Source organism: Pezoporus wallicus, unplaced genomic scaffold, assembly GCF_028554395.1.
Source record: "Pezoporus wallicus isolate ANWC-B61680 ecotype Strahan unplaced genomic scaffold, APGP_CSIRO_Pwel_v1 contig_6382, whole genome shotgun sequence".
Lineage (NCBI taxonomy): Eukaryota > Metazoa > Chordata > Aves > Psittaciformes > Psittacidae > Pezoporus > Pezoporus wallicus.
In genome coordinates, this window is record NW_026638015.1 from 423,236 (window position 1) to 446,465 (window position 23,230).

Genomic DNA, 23,230 nt, shown 5'->3' on the forward strand with positions numbered 1-23,230 from the left:
CAGGTTGGGCAGAGAAGAGATTCAGAGCAGCCCTGTGGAGAAGGACTTGGGGGTGTTGGTTGATGAGAAAATGAACATGAGCCGGCTTCAGTGTGTGCTCACAGCCCAGAAAGCCAACCGTATCCTGGGCTGCATCAAAAGGAGCGTGACCAGCAGGTCAAAGGAGGTGATCCTGCCCCTCTACTCTGCTCTCATGAGACCTCACTTGGAGCATTGTGTGCAGTTCTGGTGTCCTCAACATAAAAAGGACATGGAACTGTTGGAACAAGTCCAGAGGAGGCCACGAGGATGATCAGGGGACTGGAGCACCTCCTGTATGAAGACAGGCTGAGAAAGTTGGGGCTGTTCAGCCTGGAGAAGAGAAGGCTGCGTGGAGACCTCATAGCAGCCTTCCAGGATCTAAAAGGGGCCTTATAAGGATGCTGGGGAGGGACTCTTCATTAGGGACTGTAGTGATAGGACAAGGGGTAATGGGTTAAAACTTAAACAGGGAAAGTTTAGATTGGATATAAGGAGGAAGTTCTTTACTGTGAGGGTGGTGAGGCACTGGAATGGGTTGGCCAAAGAAGTTGTGAATGCTCCATCCCTGGTAGTGCTCAAGGCCAGGTTGGACAGAACCTTGGGCATCATGGTCTAGTGTGAGTCATCCCTGCTCCTGGCAGGGGGGGTTGGAATGATCTTAAGGTCCTTTCCAATGCTAAGTATTCTATGATTCTATGACCCACAGCTGACAAGACCATGGTTCTAAAGCACCTCTATGCTCCATGGAGCAGTATGTTTCAGATGTATTGCCTTGAAAAAGCACAGCTGACACTGAACTCTGCCATACTGGAATTTTACAGCAATTTATACCCAATCTAGCTGCTCAGCCAATAAAATAAAGGTAAAATAATCAGCAGCCATTCTCATGTGGCAGTAATATTTGCAGCTCCATTTCAGTACAGGCTTTGTAACAGTACAAACTTCTGTCAGTGAGCACAGCTTTTAAACTGTGGAAAGCAGGCTATTGTCAACATTTTCATAAGCATAATGTAGGTCAGTTTGGAAGTAGTCTGATACCTACAGAAGTTAAAGCTCTTGCATAATACAAAATAGCTTTCTCCACACATATACAGAAGCTGACTGTGAGATCCCAGTCCCTTGTGACACATAGTGACTTGGGCCACAACTTGTAAATTCCCCGTTTCCAAAAACTTTATCACTAAACACTCCTTCAATTAATGCAGATCACCACCATAAAGACCCTCATACATGTTACTGCAGATACTAGACAGCCCTAAAGCCTACAGAGAACAAGTCAGAGGAAGGAGATATTTAAAATCAGTGTGTTTTGGAAAATATTGACAGCTAGAATGAGTGGGGCTTTTTTTAAACATGGAAGTTAGAAGCCATGTCCTGTGTGAGAGCAGGAAGGAAGGAAAAATCAGTCCAAGGCTCCAAAGGCAGTCAGCAGAGGTGAAGATGGGCCACATGCACTCAATTATAGTTAGTACGATTCCGTGCTTGATTTCATTATTCCTGTATTAACACAGACTGCAGACTAACATTACTCTCCTATATTTAACTAATAGAGTTTAGAATAATCCCACAATTCTAGAAGCAGTTCTGTTTTATAACGCTTCAAATGCCTGCTCTCAGGAGGAGCCTATGTTTTCCTCACCAGTAAATAAATCCAGGAAACAAACCAAGTGAAGTGGTAAAAACTAGTGAGATTATGCAACACAGCTGCTGTTTCAGTACTGAAAAATCATTCTCTCAATGCTATTTGCTTGGCAACCATGGAGCTATACCCTTACTTCAGAAGCTTGGCTTTTTCTGTGCTAACTCTGGAGCTATGAGGGTTAACCTTTCAAACACAAATCAAGTATAAAAAGATGGTAAGAATGCTTCCAACTACAGACAGCTCGCAGAATGAAAGAGACTTTGTCCAAACTGTTGTTCACAAGTTCAAAACATTCAAGTCTCCTGAACAGCTGTGACAGTCATTAGTTTCCCAATTCACCACAAAACATAACACTACCAGCAGCCAGACACATCAGTTTGCTTTGTCTCTAAGCTCCTCACTTTTGCTTATCACATGAAAAATGTGATTGAGCAGCTTAAAGAAGGCTTGAGAAATAAGTGAGATAAAGGGAACTTTTAATTAGTTGCAGTTCTTTCCAGAGACTGGTCAAGCTTCCCCATGTATTCCTTGATTATCCGCTGTTGGTAAGAGATAAGTAGCAAAGGAGAACAGAGCACTGAACTACATCACCAGAACATTTTGGTACCAAAAAAAAAAAATCTCAGTCGTTTAGTTATTTAAAGCAGGAAAAACACCCCCAACTCCAGACAATCAAACCAACCACTGATCAACAACCCTCCCCCAACATTCAAAAGAACCCAACCAACCCAAACTATCCATCATGGAACTGCTAAGTAGAACTCTGGTTCTAAAGCTATTTTTATTCCCCACTGTGGCCTACAAATGCATTTCTGTATTTCCAGGATGAGGTAATGTAAATACAGTTCGTTTGATGAGTAAGCTCATGTTTGAGATTTAGAATTGTCTTAGTACAAAAGACTTATTGCAATCATAAGCTTCATGTTGCTTAACATGGATAAACAAGAACCTTTTAACCTTAAGCTGCAAGAGATCTTGGCTTGCTCCATTAAAGGGATTGGCAAGCATTCTGAATTGTACAAAGAATACCTTTGATAAATACCAGCACATCTGACAGGGAAAAGAAAAGGTGTCCAGCATCAATAAAACCAGGAAAAAATAGATACTCTTACTTACATGCCCTGCATACTGTCCAAATTTCTTTCGGAGACCAGTGGCTAGTCCAGCAAGGCATTTGGCAGCCAAAGCAACCAGCATAACATTTGTATCCTTCCCAACAACCTGAAGAGGGAAGAACCCCAAAGCAACAATGTTAAGAGACTGGAAATCCAAGCTTCAGAGACTAGGAAGGATGTCTTAGAATAGTCAGTGGGCCATAGATATTCCACTGTTACAACTGGTCATTTTCTACTTATGAGTATTAACTCGACTGCAAGTTTTAAACTATAACACAAATAAATTACAAAAGAATATTAAACCCTATGTGCACTCTGGGGTTTCTTACCTTTTTGAGAACTTTCACCAAGTCTGCATAGTCTCCTGATTCCAATTTGGGATTTTTTACCAGCAGCTCAACAGCTTCTAGAGCTTCTTTCCTTTCCTGCCACTTTTTTGCTTCCTGCAGAGCAAACAATTTCCAGTCATTTATAAATGCAAATAGTTTCAGAGAAGCCTACTTGCCACAAGCCATAGGTTTTAAACCACAGTTCTATACTAAGAAATGCAAAGTCTCCCTACAGTTCAACATCAATAACTGCAATGAAATATGAAATACAGTCCTTTCCAGGGCATCTCAGCTCCTTAAAATTACAGCTTTCTTGCCAGTAAATCAAATTTTGAGACTTTTTAATGATAGTCTATATTTTACTTACACAAGTCTGTTATTATCCATGTAGCAGTAAAGCATACTTTGCAGAATGCCAATAGGTCTTAGGACCCATCAGCTTCAAATGTCATAGAACTCACTGGGAATATTTCATTTTATGCTTACTATTTTCTCATAGAAGTCTTTGGGAAGCTTGGAAAGAATTTCTACAGCTTCAAGCAACTCATAAGCATCTACTTGTGGTACCGCCTCTTCCTCATCATCACCTCCTGCAATCAAAGGAGAGAAAAAAGATAAGCAGAGTGATAAAAGAACTGTTGACTCCAGCACCACCTAAGTCTTATTGTTTAAGAAGTATTATCAGCAGCTGTGATTTTTGCTATTCCAAAGGACAGATACGCTTTCACAGCACCTTTACAGAACCATAGAACAGTTTGGGTTGGAAGTGATCATCTAGTTCCAACCTCCCCCTCCCCCTGCAATGGGCAGGGACACATTCTATTGGACAAGGTAAAATAAGTTCAATGGGTTCCTTCACAAATGATACACCAGTGATATGCCTTTCAATAGAGTTCAGCAATGAATTCATTTACCTCCATCTGCATCTCCTCCAGCTGCCTGCTGCTGCTCAAACTTTGCTTTCAGCTCCTGTTGGGAACGCAGGAACCTGGTCTGCTTAGGAGCAGCTGATGACACTTTGACCCACTCTTCTTCCAGTTCTTTTAGCTGAACAAAAGGGAAAAGCATCGTATCAAAAACATTTTGTATATACAAGACAAGCCACACTTCATGGAAAGCAATGGAGATTTCCTATTTCAAAGCCAAGATGACAATACCTTTCAAGACAAAACAAACACGCTGTGCTACCTTTCATGACAGATTTTTGCTTTCCACTTGAACATGATTAACTGAAGTGGATAGGAAGGAAAGATGCATAAATAATTTATAAAGTTTTAAAACAACGAAGCGTTCCATCTCCAATAGATTTAGATTGGACATTAGGAAAAATTTCTTCACAGAGAGAGCAATCAGGCATTGGAAGAGGCTGTCCAGGGCAGTGGTGGAGGCATCGTGCCTGGAAGTCCTCAAAACCCATGTAGATGAGGCCCTCAGTGACATGGTTCAGTGGTGGTCTTGGCTGGGGTAACAGTTGGACTTGTTGATCTTAAAGGCCTTTTCCAACCTAACCAATTATATGATTCAATAGCACAGCTATCTACCATAAGGTAAAGATACTTCCTGAAGCGGAGCAGTCACATCCTGAGCACCAACAGAACAAGCCTGAATGGCTATGTAGAGTAAAAGAAAAACTTCAGGAAACAAGGAAACTGAGAAGGAAAATGGTGAACTTGAGGACTCTCAGTGCAGGGGTCTTTCAGAGGCGTAACTGCTTGCCCTTGGCTTAGGCTTCCAAGAAATACCATTGTACTTCTCAAATCCCCTCCTCAGTTCAATATGATGCTTCCCTCCCAACTTTACATATATTCAGAGCAACAAAACATAGTCACTGTTTCTTTACAAATAAGAAAGAAGGACATTTAAGGCAAAGTTACAGAAAACTGAACAATAATGTTGCTGTCACTGAAGAATTCCAGCTTTGATTTTAACAATGCCCAACAGCACAGTATCGGGGGGCTCATGGAAGTGTTCTCAAACGTTTGGATTCAGAACTACTTTCTGCCTACCTGAACAGAGTTTATGTTCTGCAGTGGAGGCCTCAGAGCATCCCTTATCCAGCGGTAGATCTCCACAGCAAGGAGCTTGGCTTCATCTCGAACAGCCTTTTCCCGAGACTCAAACAGTTTTGGCAATACTTTAATGATTGGCTTCAGTGAGATGATTTTTGAACCAAATTCACTGAAAGTGAAAAACATGGAATAGCATGAGTGGCCAGTAGGAACCAGAGAAGTGATCCACAGGTAATAACCTATGAAATGCTTCCAGTGCATGTTTAGGGATCGCGTCATGGACTCAAATCATTATTATTTTGTGTCAACTACTAAGCTACTATAAAAATCTAAGGAATATTTGCTCTATCATAATTATCCTCCACACCCAGCTTGGAATTACAAAATCAGGCCTCTCAAATGACTTCAAAGCACTTAATCCAATCTGCTGCTTAAACCAGGGAGAGGAAAGAAGAAAGGGAAAAAGAAAAAAGTGTCCTTAGACCAACATTTGTGTGACCTACTTTATTTTTAAATCAGAATAGAATCTCCTTTGTCTGTCCCTGGAGACAAGCTGCAGTAAAAGCATTAGTCACTTTCCCACTTGTTGGGTCAGATAATTATAGTGAGCCTGGGTCATCCTCACAGAAAGCACACGTGTTGAAATATGTGCTGCTGAAAGGATACACAAGTTTCCCAGCCAGTCACCCTTCCCTGTCAGCAGACTCTACAGCTTGGTGAGCTTAGTACAGCAAGTCTCCTTTTTCAAGCAGTGCTGAATGAGAACACAAGAACTTTCTTTTCATGCTCTTAGTAAACTGCTACAGTTCTTAAAGCATACTTTAAATCAATGCAAAAGCCATTATTTTTATATTCAGAAGCATTTCTTTTCCTTGAGAGTTCTTAATTAACCTTTGCAATCAAGGTACTAATCAAGTACCACATAATGGAGTGAGTAAAAGTGACTGCTCAAGAACTAAAACATCTCACTTCCCAAGTTTCTAGCATTACACATTTCATACCCAAGCCCACTCTGAGAAGTACCAAGTATTAAAATCTGCAAAATGGGTCTCTGAAACACACAATTTAAATGTGGAATATGAACAAATGAGTTGCCCAAGATTTTTTTCTACCATAACTCAAGAAAGAGCATATTGGGAAAACTGCTTATGTAAATTCTCTTACTATAATGTTATATTATAGACAATACTATAGATATTATCTAATTCATATGGCATATATCTCTTACAGATATTATCTAATTAATAAAGCAATTAAAAGCCCCCAAGCCTCAGCACAAGATAAACACTTGAAGCTAAACTCATCACACACTCAAGCTACCCACCAAGGTACAACATAGGTAAACGTCATCAGTGCAGAAACTCGTTCAAAGTACAAGACAAACTTAGGCAGCTACACAGATCAGAAGCAGAAGATGAAGGTTAAGTCTCCAGGAAAGAATCTGATCTTGTCATCTCAAAGATAATAGAATACTACATATTAAAAGAAATAGGCCAATGTGGCACATTTTATAGGTGTGGTTGGTTGAAAGAGCTTGAGGAAGGTTATGCAGGTTCCTAATTACACTGTGCTGTTAAAAGGACATTTGACTAGATAAGGCAACTTAAAATAGCTAAAATATACTCTTAAATGTGGGACAGTAGTTTCACTTAGTAGAAGCACAGGTAATGTGCTAAGGCAAATGCTTTGACTTCTATTACAGAAGCTTGAAACAATTAGCTTAACAAGAACCACCTATACATATGCCTCAGGAAGGTGTCTACAAAATCCCAGAATAAGCCACTTTTCATCTATATTATAGAGTTTTCACATGAACTCCTTCACTTAAAGTGTTCTGTACATTATTATCAAAATTATGTTTTCCTTAAAAAAAATGGACAATGAATCAAACACACGGAATACAAGAATTTGATAAAATCCCAGAATTTTTCCCTCAACTCAAACACACGAAACCTACTTGAAGAGGAACAGAACCAAAAGATACTCCAGATCTAATCTTGAAACCAACTATCCCATCTTAATTAAATTGGATTTGATTTTTACAGAGTACTATAAGTTTTTGTTTTGAATAAGGTAATAATTATATGGAAAATTGAAGCTTACTGTGCAGTGAGCTTTTTCTATTTTTGAAGATCAATTGAAGATGCTCCCATTCATGAGGGGAACAGTGTTGGGGTTTGGTTTTATTTTAGAAAAAGGTTTTTTTTTTTAGGAAATGCTACATTTTAGTTAACAATCAGTGAGTTTATTTCAGATATTCAGAAAAGAAGCTCCACAGTTTGGAATAAGACACACTAATCCTGCCCTTCTTTCAGGGGTCCACTGTAAATAGTTGTCACAGATTAAAGTGATCCAGATGAGGCTTGTACAACAAAGACATCCCTCACATCTAAACAAATCCCATGATGCTCTCAACTGTTGTGGTCAGAAAGTATCAATTCAGTAAAGATACATCCTATTCAACAATAACAAAGGCCTGTTAAAGACTTAAGCAGCAAATTAGACTCTACATACTGCTTGGTAGAGGGAAAAAGGAAAAAAAACAGACAAAAGCCACCTAGGAACTGAAAACTGAAAGCTTACCTTAGTGCTTTCCTCAGTGTCTCTATACATGCTACTATGATTTTCGGGTTCTTGTTGTCCAAACCCTTTAGTAATTCTTCTTGTACGGCCTCCCCTTTCTCAATTTCTATATACATTAGACATATATCTAGACCCAGCTCTTTTGCTCTGGCTTTTGGCTGATTGAACACTTTATTTACAACTCCAGACGCTACTTCTCCTGTTGTCCTGAAAGATGAGAAAGTGTTATCTTCAGAACATTTAAGAGAATTAGGTGTTCTACACCATTATCCACAGACAAAAGCACACAACACACCCAAAACAGATTAAAACTCAGCAAGTCCTCATATAATAGAGACTAGATTCTGAATTAATTTTGAAGGTAATAACCTTTCTTAAGAGATGATCTCAGCCTCTAGTTTAATCAAAAGAACTTCTGCAGACCAAGAATCAGTCAACATGTTCCCAACACTGGACTATATCAGAGAGTGAAGAGTAGACTTCTTCTCAAAAGTGTATTCATTAATATAAATTAGTTAAGGTCCACAGATAAATGTCAATTCCTGGAGCTGCATGTATCAGTTAACATATAACATGGCGTATATTCCCAACACAGAATCTCACAGCTATTTCAAAGCTTCCAATCCACTAAATCATTTACACTACTTTTAAATCAAGGGGTTTGGAAGGTTGTCTGGTTTTAAAACAGAGTTTCAGTGTTTTGCTTTGTTTTTTTAATCAAACTTTAACTCTTTTCATCAGGTCACTAACTCAGTGGATCAAAGCACTGCTCTGGCCTATTAGGTCAGTTTATTTCACATTGGTAAGTACGGGCTATTTCCTGGGCTAGACAACAGTGAAATACTAAAAAACATCCTCTGAAGATTCATATTGGTTAAGTTGGATACAACACCACATGAACATAACGGTATTTTAGTTCATGGATGAATTGCATAAGTATCTCCCTAGAAGAAAGGCTCTCTGCACATAAAGACAAGAGCAGGGATTCCAATTCACAGCATCTATACAACCAAATTACTGATTCACTTTCTCTACCATTTCAGAAGTCTTCACAACTGCCATTAATACTTTATTTGAATTACTTTAAGCAATTTCTGACAAGTTGATATGCACATGGAAGTAATCTACAAGAAAAGCCATTCAACAAGTTTTCTAGATTAGAAAGCAAGTTCTGTTCTCAACAGTAAAGATCGTAATTATTAGTGGCCTCTGCATTATTTATATGCAGTCTCCTCAGAGAGGCACATTAAGCTGCCATAATAGTTTAAGTGCAATAAAAGGCTACTTACTTCCCAGCTACATGAGCATTTTCAACATAAGCAAGTGCTGCTTCCAGTCCTTTCAACTGAGCCACTGCATTGGAGTCAGTCACAAATTTCTTTATCAATCCAAGATACTTGGACCATTCAGGACTCTTTTCATCATCTATCTTCTGGAAGAGCTTAAGGGCTTCTTCATAACCATTTAATCTGGCTTTCCACAGCTGGAAGCAGAAATCACATGTTTATTGTTGTGTTAGTACAGTCTTAGCTCACCAACCTTACGAAGTTCTTCAATCATAGTTGGAAGTGTGCTCAGCAAGCTAGCATTTGCAAGATTTCAATGACTATATGAATAACATGCAACAAGACAGAATACTCGTTCTTCTCCCACCAAGAATGATCTGGATATAGAAATGCTAGTCTTCCCCAGTGCTCTTCATAAGCTCTTACAATCACTGATGAATAAGTGGGAGCCCAACAATAGTTTCAGCTACAGATGACTAATTTCTCCACATGAATGAGTGTACTGGTCTTTCAGCAACAAGCTTACGCCATGCAGATTACCATGCTGCTAAATTCCGCTTAATAAATGTTATTTGGACACTAGGCTGGACAGAGCCGAGGCAGTTTCAGATCTGTTATATGGATGCTGTGCAGCTGTTGAGATCACCTATGGTGTACTTAGAGGAATACCAGAATCACTCCAGCAGAGATACAGCAGCAAGCCAGATGCAATGACAAGATCTCCTACCTTGTGTTCACATTTCTGATCAATGGGCAGTTTCATCCACTCACTGTCGTCCCCCATTGTAATGCAGGTTCTTTCTAATTACAGTAATTCCTGCGGAGATATGGACACATTAGAACACAATAAAATATGTCAGGTCCTAGCCAAAACATACTTCTACTTAAAAAAGGCAAAAACCAAAACCACAATTCCACAGCAAATCTTATTGCTAAAGTGCAACTCCAGCTTGTAGTTGTATTTACACACAGACTACTAAGACTAGACCACCACTTTGTTAGCCCTAGAAAGCTACCAGAAGCCAATAAAGATCAGAGCAGAACCATGTGTAGTATTTCAGGCACTAGAAGTCTCAATGTGTGAAAGTTTTAGTCAGCAGAGAAGGCATTCAGGATATAACCTCATTTAAGCTTGAGGAAGAACATACCACGGTTAAGACGAACTGCAGAGTGCCCATCCACACTGGAAAACCGACTCTTACTGACACATGCTTTCAGCAACAGGTGCCATGAATCAGTGTTACAGAATAACCGGGTGCCAGTGTGAGTACAGCCATTTTAACAGCTACAAACACTGCAGCTGAGATGAGCAGCGCAGGGAGGAACAAAACCCATTTTTTGCAAGCTCGCCGCTTTATGCCCTAATTCTCATGTAGCCAGCAGCAGCAACTGTCAACAAGAGAGCAATTTCTCACCACACACAGAGCTCAAGTCCTTGCTCATTCAAGTTCCCAAGCGTTTTCCTCCTCTTTCCTTTTAATTTTTATTAAAATAGGAGTACTGTCTGTTAAGGTATGAGAAGAGACCTCAGTCTCAGTGAGCATGGCCAGGAGGTCAAGGGAGGTGACTCTCCCCCTCTACTCTGCTCTGGTGAGACCCCACCTGCAGTACTGTGTTCAGTTCGGCAGTCCCCAACACAAGAGGGACATGGACCTGCTTGAGCAAGTCCAGAGGCCATGAAGATGCTCAGAGGGCTGGAGCACCTCTTGTATAGAGACAGGCTGAGAGAACTGGGCTTACTCAGCCCAGAGAAGGCTCCAGGGAGACCTTAGAGCAGCTCCAGTGATCTGGAGAGGGGCTTTGGACATGGGCATGTAGTGACAGGAGAAGGGGGAATGGCTTCAACCTGCCAGACAGGAGATTTAGATTGGACATTAGGAAGAAGTTCTTCCCTGTGATGGTGCCGAGGCGCTGGCACAGGGTGCCCAGAGAAACTGTGGCTGCCCCATCCCTGGCAGTGCTCAAGGCCAGGTTGGATGGGGCTTGGAGCAACCTGCTCTAGTGGAAGGTGTCCCTGCCCGTGGCAGGGGCTGGAACTGGATGAGCCTTAAGGCCCCTTCCAACCCAAACCATTGTACAACTGACTGCTCAGAGAATATCAAGGGAATATGCCTGATGCAGGGAGACCAGCAAAATAAAATCAGCAGCCACAGCAGTAAGGGCTCCCAACATCATTTAAACAAAACAATCACACCGGAGAAGGAGTAACACATTGCAGCACACCTATTCAAACACACAGACAATGACATAAATTGTAAAAACTGGCCAGCATATACAACAATCTATCACTAAAGTTATAGAAATACACAATGCTAACAGAATATTCTTAATGCAAATTCAGCCTGTGCCAGCAAAGCTCCAAACCTTAACCTAAAAACTATTTCCCCTAATGCACAGTCTCCCTGCACAGAATTAACCCCTGGAAGTAGGAGCATAAATTCACTTGTGTAAGCTAATATCAGCAAATTCTCTAAAGCCTTCAGTGAGCTGAAGGCTCATACACAACATACAACCAACAACACTAACATACAGCAACCTCAAGACCAATAGTAGGCTAGCAGCAGTCCACAATAAAGACAACCTTTTTAATTGCTTCCTGGATTAGTTAGAATATACTTAAACAACCCAACCCAAAACACACACAAATCCCAATGAAAACCCAACTCCAGAACCCCTGCAAACCACCAACACATCACCCACAATAAGCTACACTACTTTTACCTTAAATATTTATAAATTCCTTTGGTTGTTAATACTGTTCTCACTACAATTGCATAAACCTACTAATTTGCCCAATGGCAACAAAAGTCAATGTCAGGCTAGAAGGTGACCACACATATAAACAAATGTATCCAGACATTGTTTGTCCTTCCTTTGTCACAAACAGCAATTTGGATCTTTTTTCTTGACATCAGCACAGTACAACTGAGACGTCTGCTTTTTAAGCAAAAATGAACACACATTGTGCCAAAACTGAAGTGTTAGTTAACCCCTAAATCTATACACAGCACTGAGAATGAAGGGATTGTTCTGCTCATTAACTTAACAGGAAATTAGGTAGTTTTGAATCTTGCTCACAAACTTGGAGGTAGGTCAAGCCATTCAAGCCTGTCTAAGTAATTTTGTTAAGGAAAGCATAAGGAATCAATACAAGGACAATAGTTATTTCCAAAGAAAACAGAAAAAGAAAGCAAGCATTCACACAATAACAGCAGAAACACCAGAATAAAGAGTTCTGGCACCTGTACTAAGAACATCTCCCTCTACACCCTATTCTTTCAGAAAACTGGCAGCAGTGTGGAACTAAACATCAAAAAGAAACTAATTTCTCTCCAGAAATCTGTTCCACCAGGGAAAATCTTGTTGTAGGTCAGCAACTGCCTCACTACAATCCTAAAAGCAATGCAAACTCTTAAGTTGGGAACAACTCCATTAAAAAGGCAGCTTGTGCATTGCAAGGCTGATCCTGATATACAAGTATTTTTACCCTTACATGTATACAACAGTTCATTGCTACAAAGTGCAACCTCTGGCGTGTACATTCCAGTAATGCATTACAAAATCTAAAGGAAAAGGATTTAGTATTTCTCTTCCCAACATCACAATGTACTCAGCTTGGGGAACAGGGCATAGGACACGATGCTAGACATGGGGAACACAGATGACCATGAAGCAGTGCTTTCCTCATGCATTTTTAAGTCTGGTCAAGTTAGATCCCCTACTATTTTTAGTCCTTAACACCTGCAGTGGTTACTTCAATTATAAAATGGGTTAAGTTGCCTTCTGTGCCAAATCTGACATCTAAAAATAGTGATAAAATTATACTTCCCCCCTCTCAGTAACTGACAAATCCCCTTAGAACAGGCAATCTATCAGAAAGTATTCCACGGTCACAGAGGGAAAGCTGCTTCTTAAACATCCCCTCCTTGTAGCTTCATCACTGCTCATGCCTGTTCTAATGCCAAAATCTTGTACTGCCTCTGCCTACATCTTGCATTTACCAGAATAAAACACTGTTGTTTCTCCCTTCAATTAAGTCTCTGAGTTCTGTATGTTCATAGAATATCCCACATTGGACAAAATGCTGTGGTTTGTCAAAGCTTCTTTGCAAAGACATGTAAACCTTCAGCAGTTATAACTATCAGCAAGTAGTCTCATTACACAATAATGCAGCTAAATTCTGTTATTACTAGTGACTTCTCAGCATTGAGGTGTTTGACCTACATAGCTTTCCTGTTGTCCCAACTCAGGACAATCAAATTTAAGTATTTCAGTAACAATTTTGGTAGAATCCAGAAAACAAGAAAAGTCACTGGACCACTAAAATAAGTTTAGTGAGAGAGGTTTGTTATTAACACAGTCAATGCATCATTTGTAAAAGCGAGTCAGCTGAGCAATCTGCAGTGGAGATGAATAACAAATCCTCCCTGACAGTTCTTGGCAGGACAAGTTCTTATACTATGGAGCAGTGAAGAAATGAAGACCATAAAGGAAAGAACAGGCTATCTTTTCAAGGGAGACCATGCAAAAGCAGTTAGAGCAGCAGATACTTAGGCAGCACAAATGCAAGAGTTTTCAATGTAACAGTGAGAATTTCCTACCAAATATAAGTTTAGGAAACAAATCTATCAATTCGATAAGAGATTATAGGAAAGTGTCAATACATGAAAGTTTGGATTCACCACATATTGCTCTGAACAGCTCCTACCCAGCTTCTAAAGAAATGAATAGCATCAATCTTACAGCTTCATAGTATGGGGAACTGCTAAAGAAAATCCTTTCATTGTAAACATCCCAAAATGTGCTTTATTTTGAAGCATACATTTATGTCTCAGCACTGTATTTTATTGTGAAGTTTCAGCTTCCAGGCCAAGTTCTACAGAAGTTGTAGAACTGCAAACTAGGAAGCCATTTTATACTAAACACAAACAGATGTTTACTGATACCTATTTATATTGATACTGATACTTCACTCCCACCTACTGAACATCACTGTTATACAAGAACAGCATCAAGCATTTTGATGCTTGAAAGCTTCTCAAAAGCTTTATACAAAAGAAGAAGTTCTTAGAAAACAAGACAGGTCTTTCTAAAGGAGAAATCTGTTTCAAATGTTCCTATACAGTAGGGCACATACTTGGAGAGCATACCGCTGTATGTCACATTTCAGATGAAACCAACAACAGTTCACTGTCAGCACAGCCCATAACTTTCCTAGCAGAAAGAATTTGTTTAATGGCAGTTTTGGGTCATATTTTCTCTTTGCCTCTGAAAAGATAAAGTCTTACTTGCTTTGAAGGTTAGCCCAGCACCATTTTGGTATTTGCCAGCAAAACCTTCTCACTAGATAACAACATAAAGTAGCTGAGGAAAAAAAAAGGTTGAAAGAGTAATAACAGTTAAATTACTTTAAACACCACCTGGATACACTATGTATTTGAATAGCACACAAATATGAGAACTACAGACTAATCAGTCAGTGAAATAATGCAATAAATTCCACATAATAAAAAGGAAACTGAAATCCAGCTAACAAACCTGAACTACAGATACCTGCTAAAGCAGTGAAGAGTCACAAGAACTTTCAGTCAGGCTGCAAACATGCTTTCCAGCTCCAGTCCCCACATCTTTTGATGCCAGGCAAAAGAGCAAGAGATTAAAAAACTCACATAAGATTATTTGCTGCTTAGGGAATAAAAGTTTCCTAGGATTTTAAAGGCTGGCATTCTCCACGGAAAAGGTGAATTAGAAGCTGCAAGATACAGACTCCTAATGAAAAGAAAGGAAGACCTTGAAATAAAGGAACAGGAGAAATGCATGCTAAAAGAATTGTTTTACAGGTTGTGGAGTAGACTGCAGCTCAGTGAACCTACTACTTCAGCAGCAATGAAATGGAATTCAAGAATAAATTCTCTTGCCTGCTCTAACTCATACGTCCCAATTCAGTTCAGTGACATCTTAACAGCACAAATGGCAAATTGTTAGTAAGGGGGATATGATGCATTTTTCCAGATAAATCATCTAATCCATGGCTTCTGAAAGTAGTTGAGGCTGTGCTTTTCTATGCACCTAAAAGCGAGAGAGAATGCAAACTAAACTGACCTTCTGCTACAGCTATTTCTTACTGCATGGGTAGGCTGGAGGGAAGCCAGCCTTACAGAGTGGAGAGGGGCAAAAGAGAAAGGGCAACCCACAGGCAAGTTTGCGTGCACAGACATAATTCTAGGGGTGACAAACTGCAGTGAAAGATGCCAGTGGGACTGTGCTTATTCACTGCAAACTCCCCCATCCCTCAAGGTGTTTACAAAGCTCAGGCACGGAAAGGCTCATGTGATGCTCTTTAAAAGGACAGCCTGAACTGCTGATGAAGGAAAGCTCCCACGGAGACATCAGGCTCCAGGACCGACCACGAGCTCCCTCCTTCTCCACGGGAAGCATCCTCCAGCACAGCCGCACGGCTCTTCCCCCGCGCACACATACACCCGCCACCCCCAGCGCCTTCCACGCTCTGCACCGGCTCCCCGCCCGCAGCCCCAGATGTCCCCGTCCCCCTCCTGCTCCCCCCGCACGCCGCAGAGGAGGTTTCCCGTCCGGCGGCGGCACCGGCAGCCCCTATCTGGCAGCAGGCCGCGGCCGTAGCTCGGGGCAGCGGCGGAGCAGGCCGCCCGCCCCGCATTGTCTGTGCCCGCCGCCCCCGACCGAGGGCCGGGCCGGGCCTGGCCTGCTGGCCGGACACTCACCCTGACAGCTCCGGGCCGGCTCCGCGGCGACAGCGGGCGTGGAGCCGCGGGCCGGGCCGGGCCAAGCCCCTCCCCACCGGCGGGCGGGGCTCGGGGCGCCGCGGCCGCACCTGGGCGGGGAACCGGCCCGCGCCGGGGCCAGACAAAGGCGGGCAGGGCAGGGCCGGACCGGGTCGGGCCGCGCCGAGCTCCCCTCGCGGGGCCGGTGCTCTGCGGTGCGGGTCCTGCGGCTGGGCAGGGGCCGCGGTGGGCGGCGAGCAGCTGGGGCCGCCGGGCCCGCCGGGCCCGCCGTTCTACTGAGTCATCCCCGAGCACACACGGGCCTCAGAGCGAGTCTTCCCGTGACAGAGGTGGCTGCGGTCACACCCGAGCACGGAGCCGGTGCTGCCCATCGTCCCGCAGCCCCCAGCTGAAGGGAGCAGGGAGGAACGAGGCCTGCCGTGAAGAACGACAAACAGTCCTTTCCGAAGGAGTGGGAATGAATAGCCTGGCACCACACCATTGCATTTCATGTTCTGCTGCAAGATGTGTAATGACAGCGCTCCGGCAGAGCTGATTCATCAGCAACCTCTGTAGCCGTCACCTGGCATTCCGAGATGCCTTTTCTACAGTGAAAATAGCAATTGAAGGAGCTGGTATGGTGGAAACCGGGTGTCAATAGCTTCCTGCAGAGAAGAGCATCAAGTTTTATGATGCAAAGCTGTTTCTTCAGCCATCTTTTTAGCTAGCTGAAGAAAGAAGCCTCTTCCCGGCACTGCAGCACCAGCCACGCTCCCCGCTGAATAATTGTCCAAATTACTTCTACCATCTCAGCCTTCCCCCCCCCAACAGGGAGGCACAAGCACACACATCAGCTTCTGCTTTCCAGCGTTTGACACTGGCAGCAACCAAGCTGTCATAGAGACAGCCCCAAACAACGTGCAACGGCTCAGGTCAAGAGACTATTAAAACAAGCCACAGCAACGGTGCTCGATGCAAGGCAATGCTTAAATGAAACACAAGGGTACGAGGCTTTCCCATGTCACACTTTAGAACACCACCACTAAAAGATGAACCACTGGAACAGGCTGCAACAAAGCAACAGCAGCAATACCACACAGTCTTAAGACTATGTGGCCTTGAAACCACCTATTCTGTTGCAGATGCAAATGGCTTTAACACCATCCTACTCTGGCAGGGACTCCAGAAGCCATTTACATTAATTAGTTTACAAACAAATTAGCAATACAAGTTCATACACTTGTTTCAAAAAGCAGAAAAGAACATCTGCTGGTGCCCAGGAACAGAGGAGAGAGGGGAAGGGGGTGAAAATGAACCAGACTGTCACTGACCATGATTCTGAAAACCCTAATTAGGAGGTTTACCAGTACTTACATCTCTCAAGGGTCCTTCAAGTCATACGTCCCACACACCAGAATGTTCCAAATTAGATACTTCAGACAGAGACAGTTATTAGAAGCATTCAGAGCAGCTTCTAATTGTACGTACTGTTGAAGATACTCATAAGTGATCTAAGAACGGGCAAACAGAGGTGTTACGGTTTGCAGATGACGGAATTAATCAGGGTACCAGTAAGACAAAAGGATCAACTGAAAGCTTACAACATGCCAAGTGAATTCCAGGTGTACATTTATCACCTAAATGCACACAAGAGACAGCTTTTACCATTACATTGGAATTCAGGTTTTCCAAGGTGACTGTTAAACAGGAGCAAAACCTTTCTGTTTAACAGTAGGCATGAAAGCAGCAGCAGACCAGGGTTTCATAGAAGCACCAGCCCAGGTCACAAAACTGGCCCCTATCAGGGGAAGGTCAAGAGCCAGCAGGAATTCAGTCCCACCAAACACAATTCATAGGCCTATAAGGATCAAGAATCATGTTCCATTACTACGTATTCACTTATTTATATTAGAATATCAAGTGAGAAGCCTGGCATCAGTACAGATGTGAGGCAGTCTGCCCAACTCCAGTTCCACATGCTTCCAAAATCCAAGTCTCATTTGTTTTTGGACAGGTGTTACAAGTCATTTTTCCCATAGCAGGTCCCCAGTTAATATTCCAAACTTTGGGTCTTAAGAATTGCCTTCAACACATCTATAGTAATTTGTTTAGAATCAGTTTGTTGTACTTAAAGGCCATTTCTTGTTAATACTGATTTAATATAGCACTCTTGATGCTGCTTTAGCCCTATTACAACTCTTGAAGGGGGAGAAGAAAAAAACAGAAGGTGCACCTGGACACTTGAAATGGAAGAAGCTCCCAAACCAGCAAAGTTTAAAGAATGGCCAAGCCTGAAGCAAGAAAGTCAACCCCAGTTCTAATTTCTGCACAGTCAACTGATGTGAGGCTTCAAAGAACCAAAACTGGAAGGGACAACTTGCATCAACCATTCCTCTTTCTAACTTCACTCTATTGTTTTAATACTGGACTTTTATAGGTAGCCTTTTAAAAGACTTTAATATTGGAAACTTTCAGCATTTGGAAATACGCATCTTTGCAATACGAAACCTACTGCTGTGTTCACTGAAAGCCTATAGCAATGCCTTCTCTGATACACAAGTACTAAACAAGTAGCTGGTAGCCCAACATAACAACAACTGCTCATCCTCTTCTATCTGCAGGAGGCAACTTCAACAGCACTACAGTTTGGCATAAGTACTGGAAGATGCAACACTCATAATAAGCCAGCAACAAAGGAAACCTGCAGGATAATGAGACAGACAATACACACCCAACAAATCAGTTACATAATTGTAGCAGATGAGTTTGTGACTCTTAGTTTAACTTTAAAAGAGAGTACAGATCAGCTCAAGCTGCACAGAAATTCTGCTCCTAAACCTCTGCTATACAAGGCTTTGGGTCTCTCACTAACAGAGGTCCAAATACCAGGAGGAAAATTCCCTACACACTAATCTGAAAGCTACTGTCTTAAGAGGAATCACAAGACCCCGACTCAGAAAGGAAATCAAATTAAACTGGGAGGGGAACCGCATGGGACCCGCATTCCCATCCACTCTTCACATACACTAGAGAAGATCCAGCAGGAAGCATCTCCTAGTGAGGGACCCTGGAGATCCAGGACTAACACCTGCGCGCCCAACAACAGAGCTGTAGAAATGGAGATGAGCTCCTGCCTTTCGTGTTAAGATACAATCACCTCAGGGAACATCTTCCTCAGGTCAGGGGAAGCCGATCCAGCGCGCAGCCTCCCGAAACGCGCGCTCGGGGGACCGGAGATGCCAGCTCCCCATTTCCCTCGGGGAGCGCTCAGAGGGGACCAAGCCCGGCTCCCTGCGCAGCCCCTGGGCCCACCCTGCCCGGCACCTCCCGGGCAAGGCTCCAGCGGCTCCCAACCGCGCCTGGGCCCGTAGCGATGACACGAAGGAGGTGACCACGGCGGAGCAGCCCGGGCCGCTGCTCTCCACACCCCCAGCTGCACGAGCGGCCTAAGCTTGCGGCGCCTCTCCAGCCTCCACAGCGCTGCGTGGTGCAGGCCGCGGACACGCAACCGCCCGCAGCCGCAGCCCCTACCCTCACAGCAGCCACAGCCGCGGGGTAAGCGATGCCCCTGAGCGCGGGCGGCTACTGCGGAGCGATGTCAGCACCGCTCCGACCGCGCCTCCACCCAGGCCCCAGGTAAGCCGCGGCCCAGCGCGGGGAGGTTCACCCACCCCCCCCCTGCGTGCCCGAGGAGCCGCGGAAGAAGGAAGCGGGCCCGCGGCGGGACCTGACGGCACCGGCGGCGCTTACCCGGGCCGCGACGGGGCGGGCACAGCGAGTGTCCGGCCGCTCCTCGGCGGGGTTTGAAATCACCAACACCGCCCGCACCTCCCAGTGTCCTCAGCGCCCATTGGCCTGCGCCGGCACCACCCACGCCCTCACCCGCGCATCGTATTGGTTCGTTTGAATCCGGCAGAGACCATGCGTGCTCCGCGCCCTCCTGAGGCGGCACCGGCACCGCGGGGCAGAGCACACGGACGGGCCCGGTCTCCGACGGCGCCGACCCACCCCGCCCCGGTCCGTTCCATACCCGCTCGGTAACCACCGGGACGTGCGGGGAAGGAAGCGCCCGCTGAGGGGCGGCTGTGAGGCCCGCTCCGCCCGGAGGCAGCAGCGCTAGGCCGCTGGAGCCATCGCCTTTCGTAAAGGGCTAAAGCAGCTCCCGGGCGGTGGGGGCACCGCATCAGAGGGGAAGGGGCTTTCCGTGCGCAGTGTGTTTAACAGGAGCAGTCAGAACTGCTTGGTGCTGGGGTACGGCGTGTCTTGCCTCCTTTGTTTCTTCATTTCGGCTGAAGAAGGTGAAGTTGGGGTGATCAGAATAGAAGACCAGGGAGAGGAGAACGCCATCAGCGCAACCGCAGTGATCACACACTGCCATCTCCCCACCCTGCTGTATAAGCATTACCGATATTTTTCAAAAGGTGAGGTTATTGTGGTTTTGGTTATTATATTTTTGCATGATCTCAGTGAAGTGACCTCTGTGCTGTGCTTCAGCTGTGAAATGAGCAGGAATAAAAGCACTCAAAACATTTCAGCTTTGATACTTCTTCCATCAGAAAGGGACAGAATGGGCTAGAAAGTGAGCACCAGTACTGCACTGGCAGGCATACACAGATTTATGGAAGGATTTAGGATGGAAGGAACCTTAAAAGCTCATCCTTCCAACCCCTGCCATGGGCAGGGACACCTTCCACTAGAGCAGCTTGCTCCAAGCCCCTGTGTCCAACCTGGCCTTGAACACTGCCAGGGATGGGGCAGCCACAGCTTCTCTGGGCACCCTGTGCCAGCGCCTCAGCACCTTCACAGGGAAGAACTTATGCCTAAGAGCTCATCTCAATCTCCCCTCTGTCAGGTTGAAGCCATTCCCCTTCTCCTGTCCCTACAAGCCCTTCTCCAAAGCCCCTCTCCACATTTCCTCTAGCCCCTTCAGGCACTGGAAGCTGCTCTCAGGTTTCCCCTTCAGGAGCCTTCTCTTCTCCAGGCTGAACCAGCCCAGCTCTCTCAGCCTAGTTACGCAGCAGAGCTGCTTCAGCCCTCTGAGCATCGTTGTGACCCTCCTCATTTACTAAATTTCCCTCCTGTATTACGGAATGTTTCATTCATTATTCAGCTACTTAAACCATCAGTTATTAAAAAATCCAACACAATCTTGAGCAAAATCCCTTACAGATGGAAATCCAGCTCTTCTCTAGAGCTTTATTTTCCACTGGATAGGGGCTTGAGACCACTACAGTCCTAATACTTTCCAAGAAGAGGAACATTCTCTTCTGCTGTTGCTATGTTAAAAAGCAAAACAAACCAGAGAGGTGTTATGTGTGCACAGGAATTTGCTGAAGTGCATGAGTGTGGATATTTGGTCCTTGATTCAAAGCTGTGGTGGCAGAAGATGTGTGTGTTACAATCAGATTATCAAAGAACCCAGGTCTGTTCCTAACTTCTTGCTCCTCTGAAACAAAGTTGAGGTTCTGTGAGGTATGGGAGCTCCTCTTTCAAAGGCAAGTCAAAATAACATGCACGATTCACAACCAAAAGCCAGTCAAAATGGTTAAGAAAAGCTAAATTTATATTAAATTATCATCAACCCCTAAAATACTGAACACAGTGGTTAAATAACTCCAGAAAGTCCAATGTCTCCAGTGAGTAACGTTAAAACCATTACACAGGAACACACAGAAATCACTGACGTTAGCTCGGGACAGACAGGAAAGAGGTTTGCTTTTTACATAGTAAATCAGTGCTCAAGAGATCATCCCCCAGTAGCCCTTCTACATTCTTAACATCCTAAGTGCAACAAGGGTCTTCTCTTCCCTGGAACAGGGAACCATGATGCACCCCATAGGCAGCGTCTCACTGGGGCTGTCTCTAGGAGAAAGAAAACTCATTTCCGCCCACCTCACTGATAGAGGAGAGGCTGTGGGACATGTTGCTCCTTTTCACCACAATCGTTTGAGGGAGGGAGCAGAGAGCAGTTATGAAGGGTTGTCAGGCTGGAGCGTGAAAGGTCCCTCCTAAGGAACAGCAGAGATTTATGAAGGTGGAGATCACAAGCACCCTAAGCTGTTGGAAAGGCTGACTGGGTTTTCCTTTCCATTCTGCACTTGAGACTCAGACAGTGATTACTGTGACACAGGCTGACCGAACCTCAAGTGACAGGTTTGGGCAGATGTTTCCCTTCAGTCCTGTCCCACACTCACGAAAAGCCATTGGGGACAACCAAGCCAAATGCGTCCCAAATCCCAAAGAAACCCTGCTATCCTAGAAATCAGAACCTTCCTTTCCCCATCCAGCCACTCACTCTCAGCTCTGATGCCCCTGCCCCTACATGTGTGTCACAGTTTTGACCAAGACAACATGGTTTCTGTTAATATTGATTCTTCTGCCTATGCTTGAGCCCTCTGGTGTTGTCCCTGCATGAGGCAGCTCAGACAGCACAGTCCAGGTCAGCGACACACGCTCCTGTCTCAGTTCCCAGTCGAGTCCACATCTCAATCCAAAAGTGCCTCTGCCCAACAAAACCAATGCTTCCCAGGCTGGAGTCAATCAAATAAATAATTAAATAACAATCTAATTAAAAAAAAAATCCTCTGGGAATAGGGAAGAGCCCCACATTAACACAGGGAACTTTCCAAGCCTCAGCTCCAGTTCATCTTCCACAGGAATATACACCAGTCAGACCAATGGTGCAGTTACAGTTTCAAGCCACCTTAGAGCCAAGTCAAAGCTGCAACCTTCCCCTTCTTGCAGAGCTGTAAAAGTACAGCCAAACCCACTGGCAGCTGTGGTGGTTTTCAGGGTAGCAGGGCTGTTAGTACACAAACAGGGTTAAAGCAGGGTAGGATGGATTTGCCTTTCTTCTACCATCCAGACAAATCCTGCATGGGAGATGCGTCCTCCCTGCACCTCTGAGCCATACCCCTAGTGTGTGCTTTGCTCCTTTTACACCCCAGGTGGGAATGTACTTGACCTCTTTCCAGGAAATAAAGAGGTTACAGAGTCTGCTGTGAGAAAATCTTCACTGGAAAGTTCTGCTTCCAAACATCTGGCTTAACACTTCTTATTTTACCATGATAGTGACTGGAGGGGTTAATATAAATCTCAGTTTTGAAGAACCATCAAGAGATAATTTCTCTATCTGTTTTTTTCCCCTCAGGACAAGCAGATGATAAGTCAGGAGAGTGTGAAAAAGTGGCAGTAGTCCCTGGGAGCCCCACCTCCAGATGCTGCTGGGGTGCAAGTGCAAGAGTAGGATTATACCTCCCAGAGGGTGAAAGCTGTGGAAGCCAGAGAACAACTGAAGTTCTTGCAGCTGATGGGAGAAATGCCTTTGCAAGGAGAGCTGTTTAGTGGTAACAGAAGAGCTTAAAGTGCAATTCTATCTGATAAACAGTTATTTAAAATGGCCCTTGTAGCTCCCTGATTATTGTCTCCTATTCTAGGTCAAATGGGCTCAGCATAGTAATAAAGGAGTTCCTAACCGTCAGCACTGAGGGTTCCCCTGGGAAAGA

The 23,230-nt window shown here is 44.1% G+C and overlaps 1 protein-coding gene across 5 annotated transcripts in view; it reads right to left on the reverse strand.

Moving 5' to 3' along the window:
- CKAP5 (cytoskeleton associated protein 5) overlaps window positions 1-15,761 on the reverse strand; it is a 47,928-nt gene extending 32,167 nt beyond the window's left edge. For 2 of the 5 annotated variants that reach the window (XM_057408793.1, XM_057408792.1), the window contains exons 1-9: window positions 15,726-15,761; window positions 9,713-9,802; window positions 8,989-9,182; window positions 7,700-7,906; window positions 5,114-5,285; window positions 4,022-4,154; window positions 3,594-3,697; window positions 3,108-3,221; window positions 2,780-2,884 (exon numbers count right to left, since the gene is read on the reverse strand). In XM_057408793.1, the coding sequence (XP_057264776.1) occupies window positions 2,780-2,884; window positions 3,108-3,221; window positions 3,594-3,697; window positions 4,022-4,154; window positions 5,114-5,285; window positions 7,700-7,906; window positions 8,989-9,182; window positions 9,713-9,769 (1,086 nt within the window). In that variant the 5' untranslated portion in view covers window positions 9,770-9,802; window positions 15,726-15,761. The remainder of the gene's footprint in view (window positions 1-2,779; window positions 2,885-3,107; window positions 3,222-3,593; window positions 3,698-4,021; window positions 4,155-5,113; window positions 5,286-7,699; window positions 7,907-8,988; window positions 9,183-9,712; window positions 9,803-15,725) is intronic. The other 3 variants (XM_057408795.1, XM_057408794.1, XM_057408796.1) reach the window with 2 other exon arrangements.
- Between the last annotated feature and the right edge of the window lie 7,469 nt (window positions 15,762-23,230).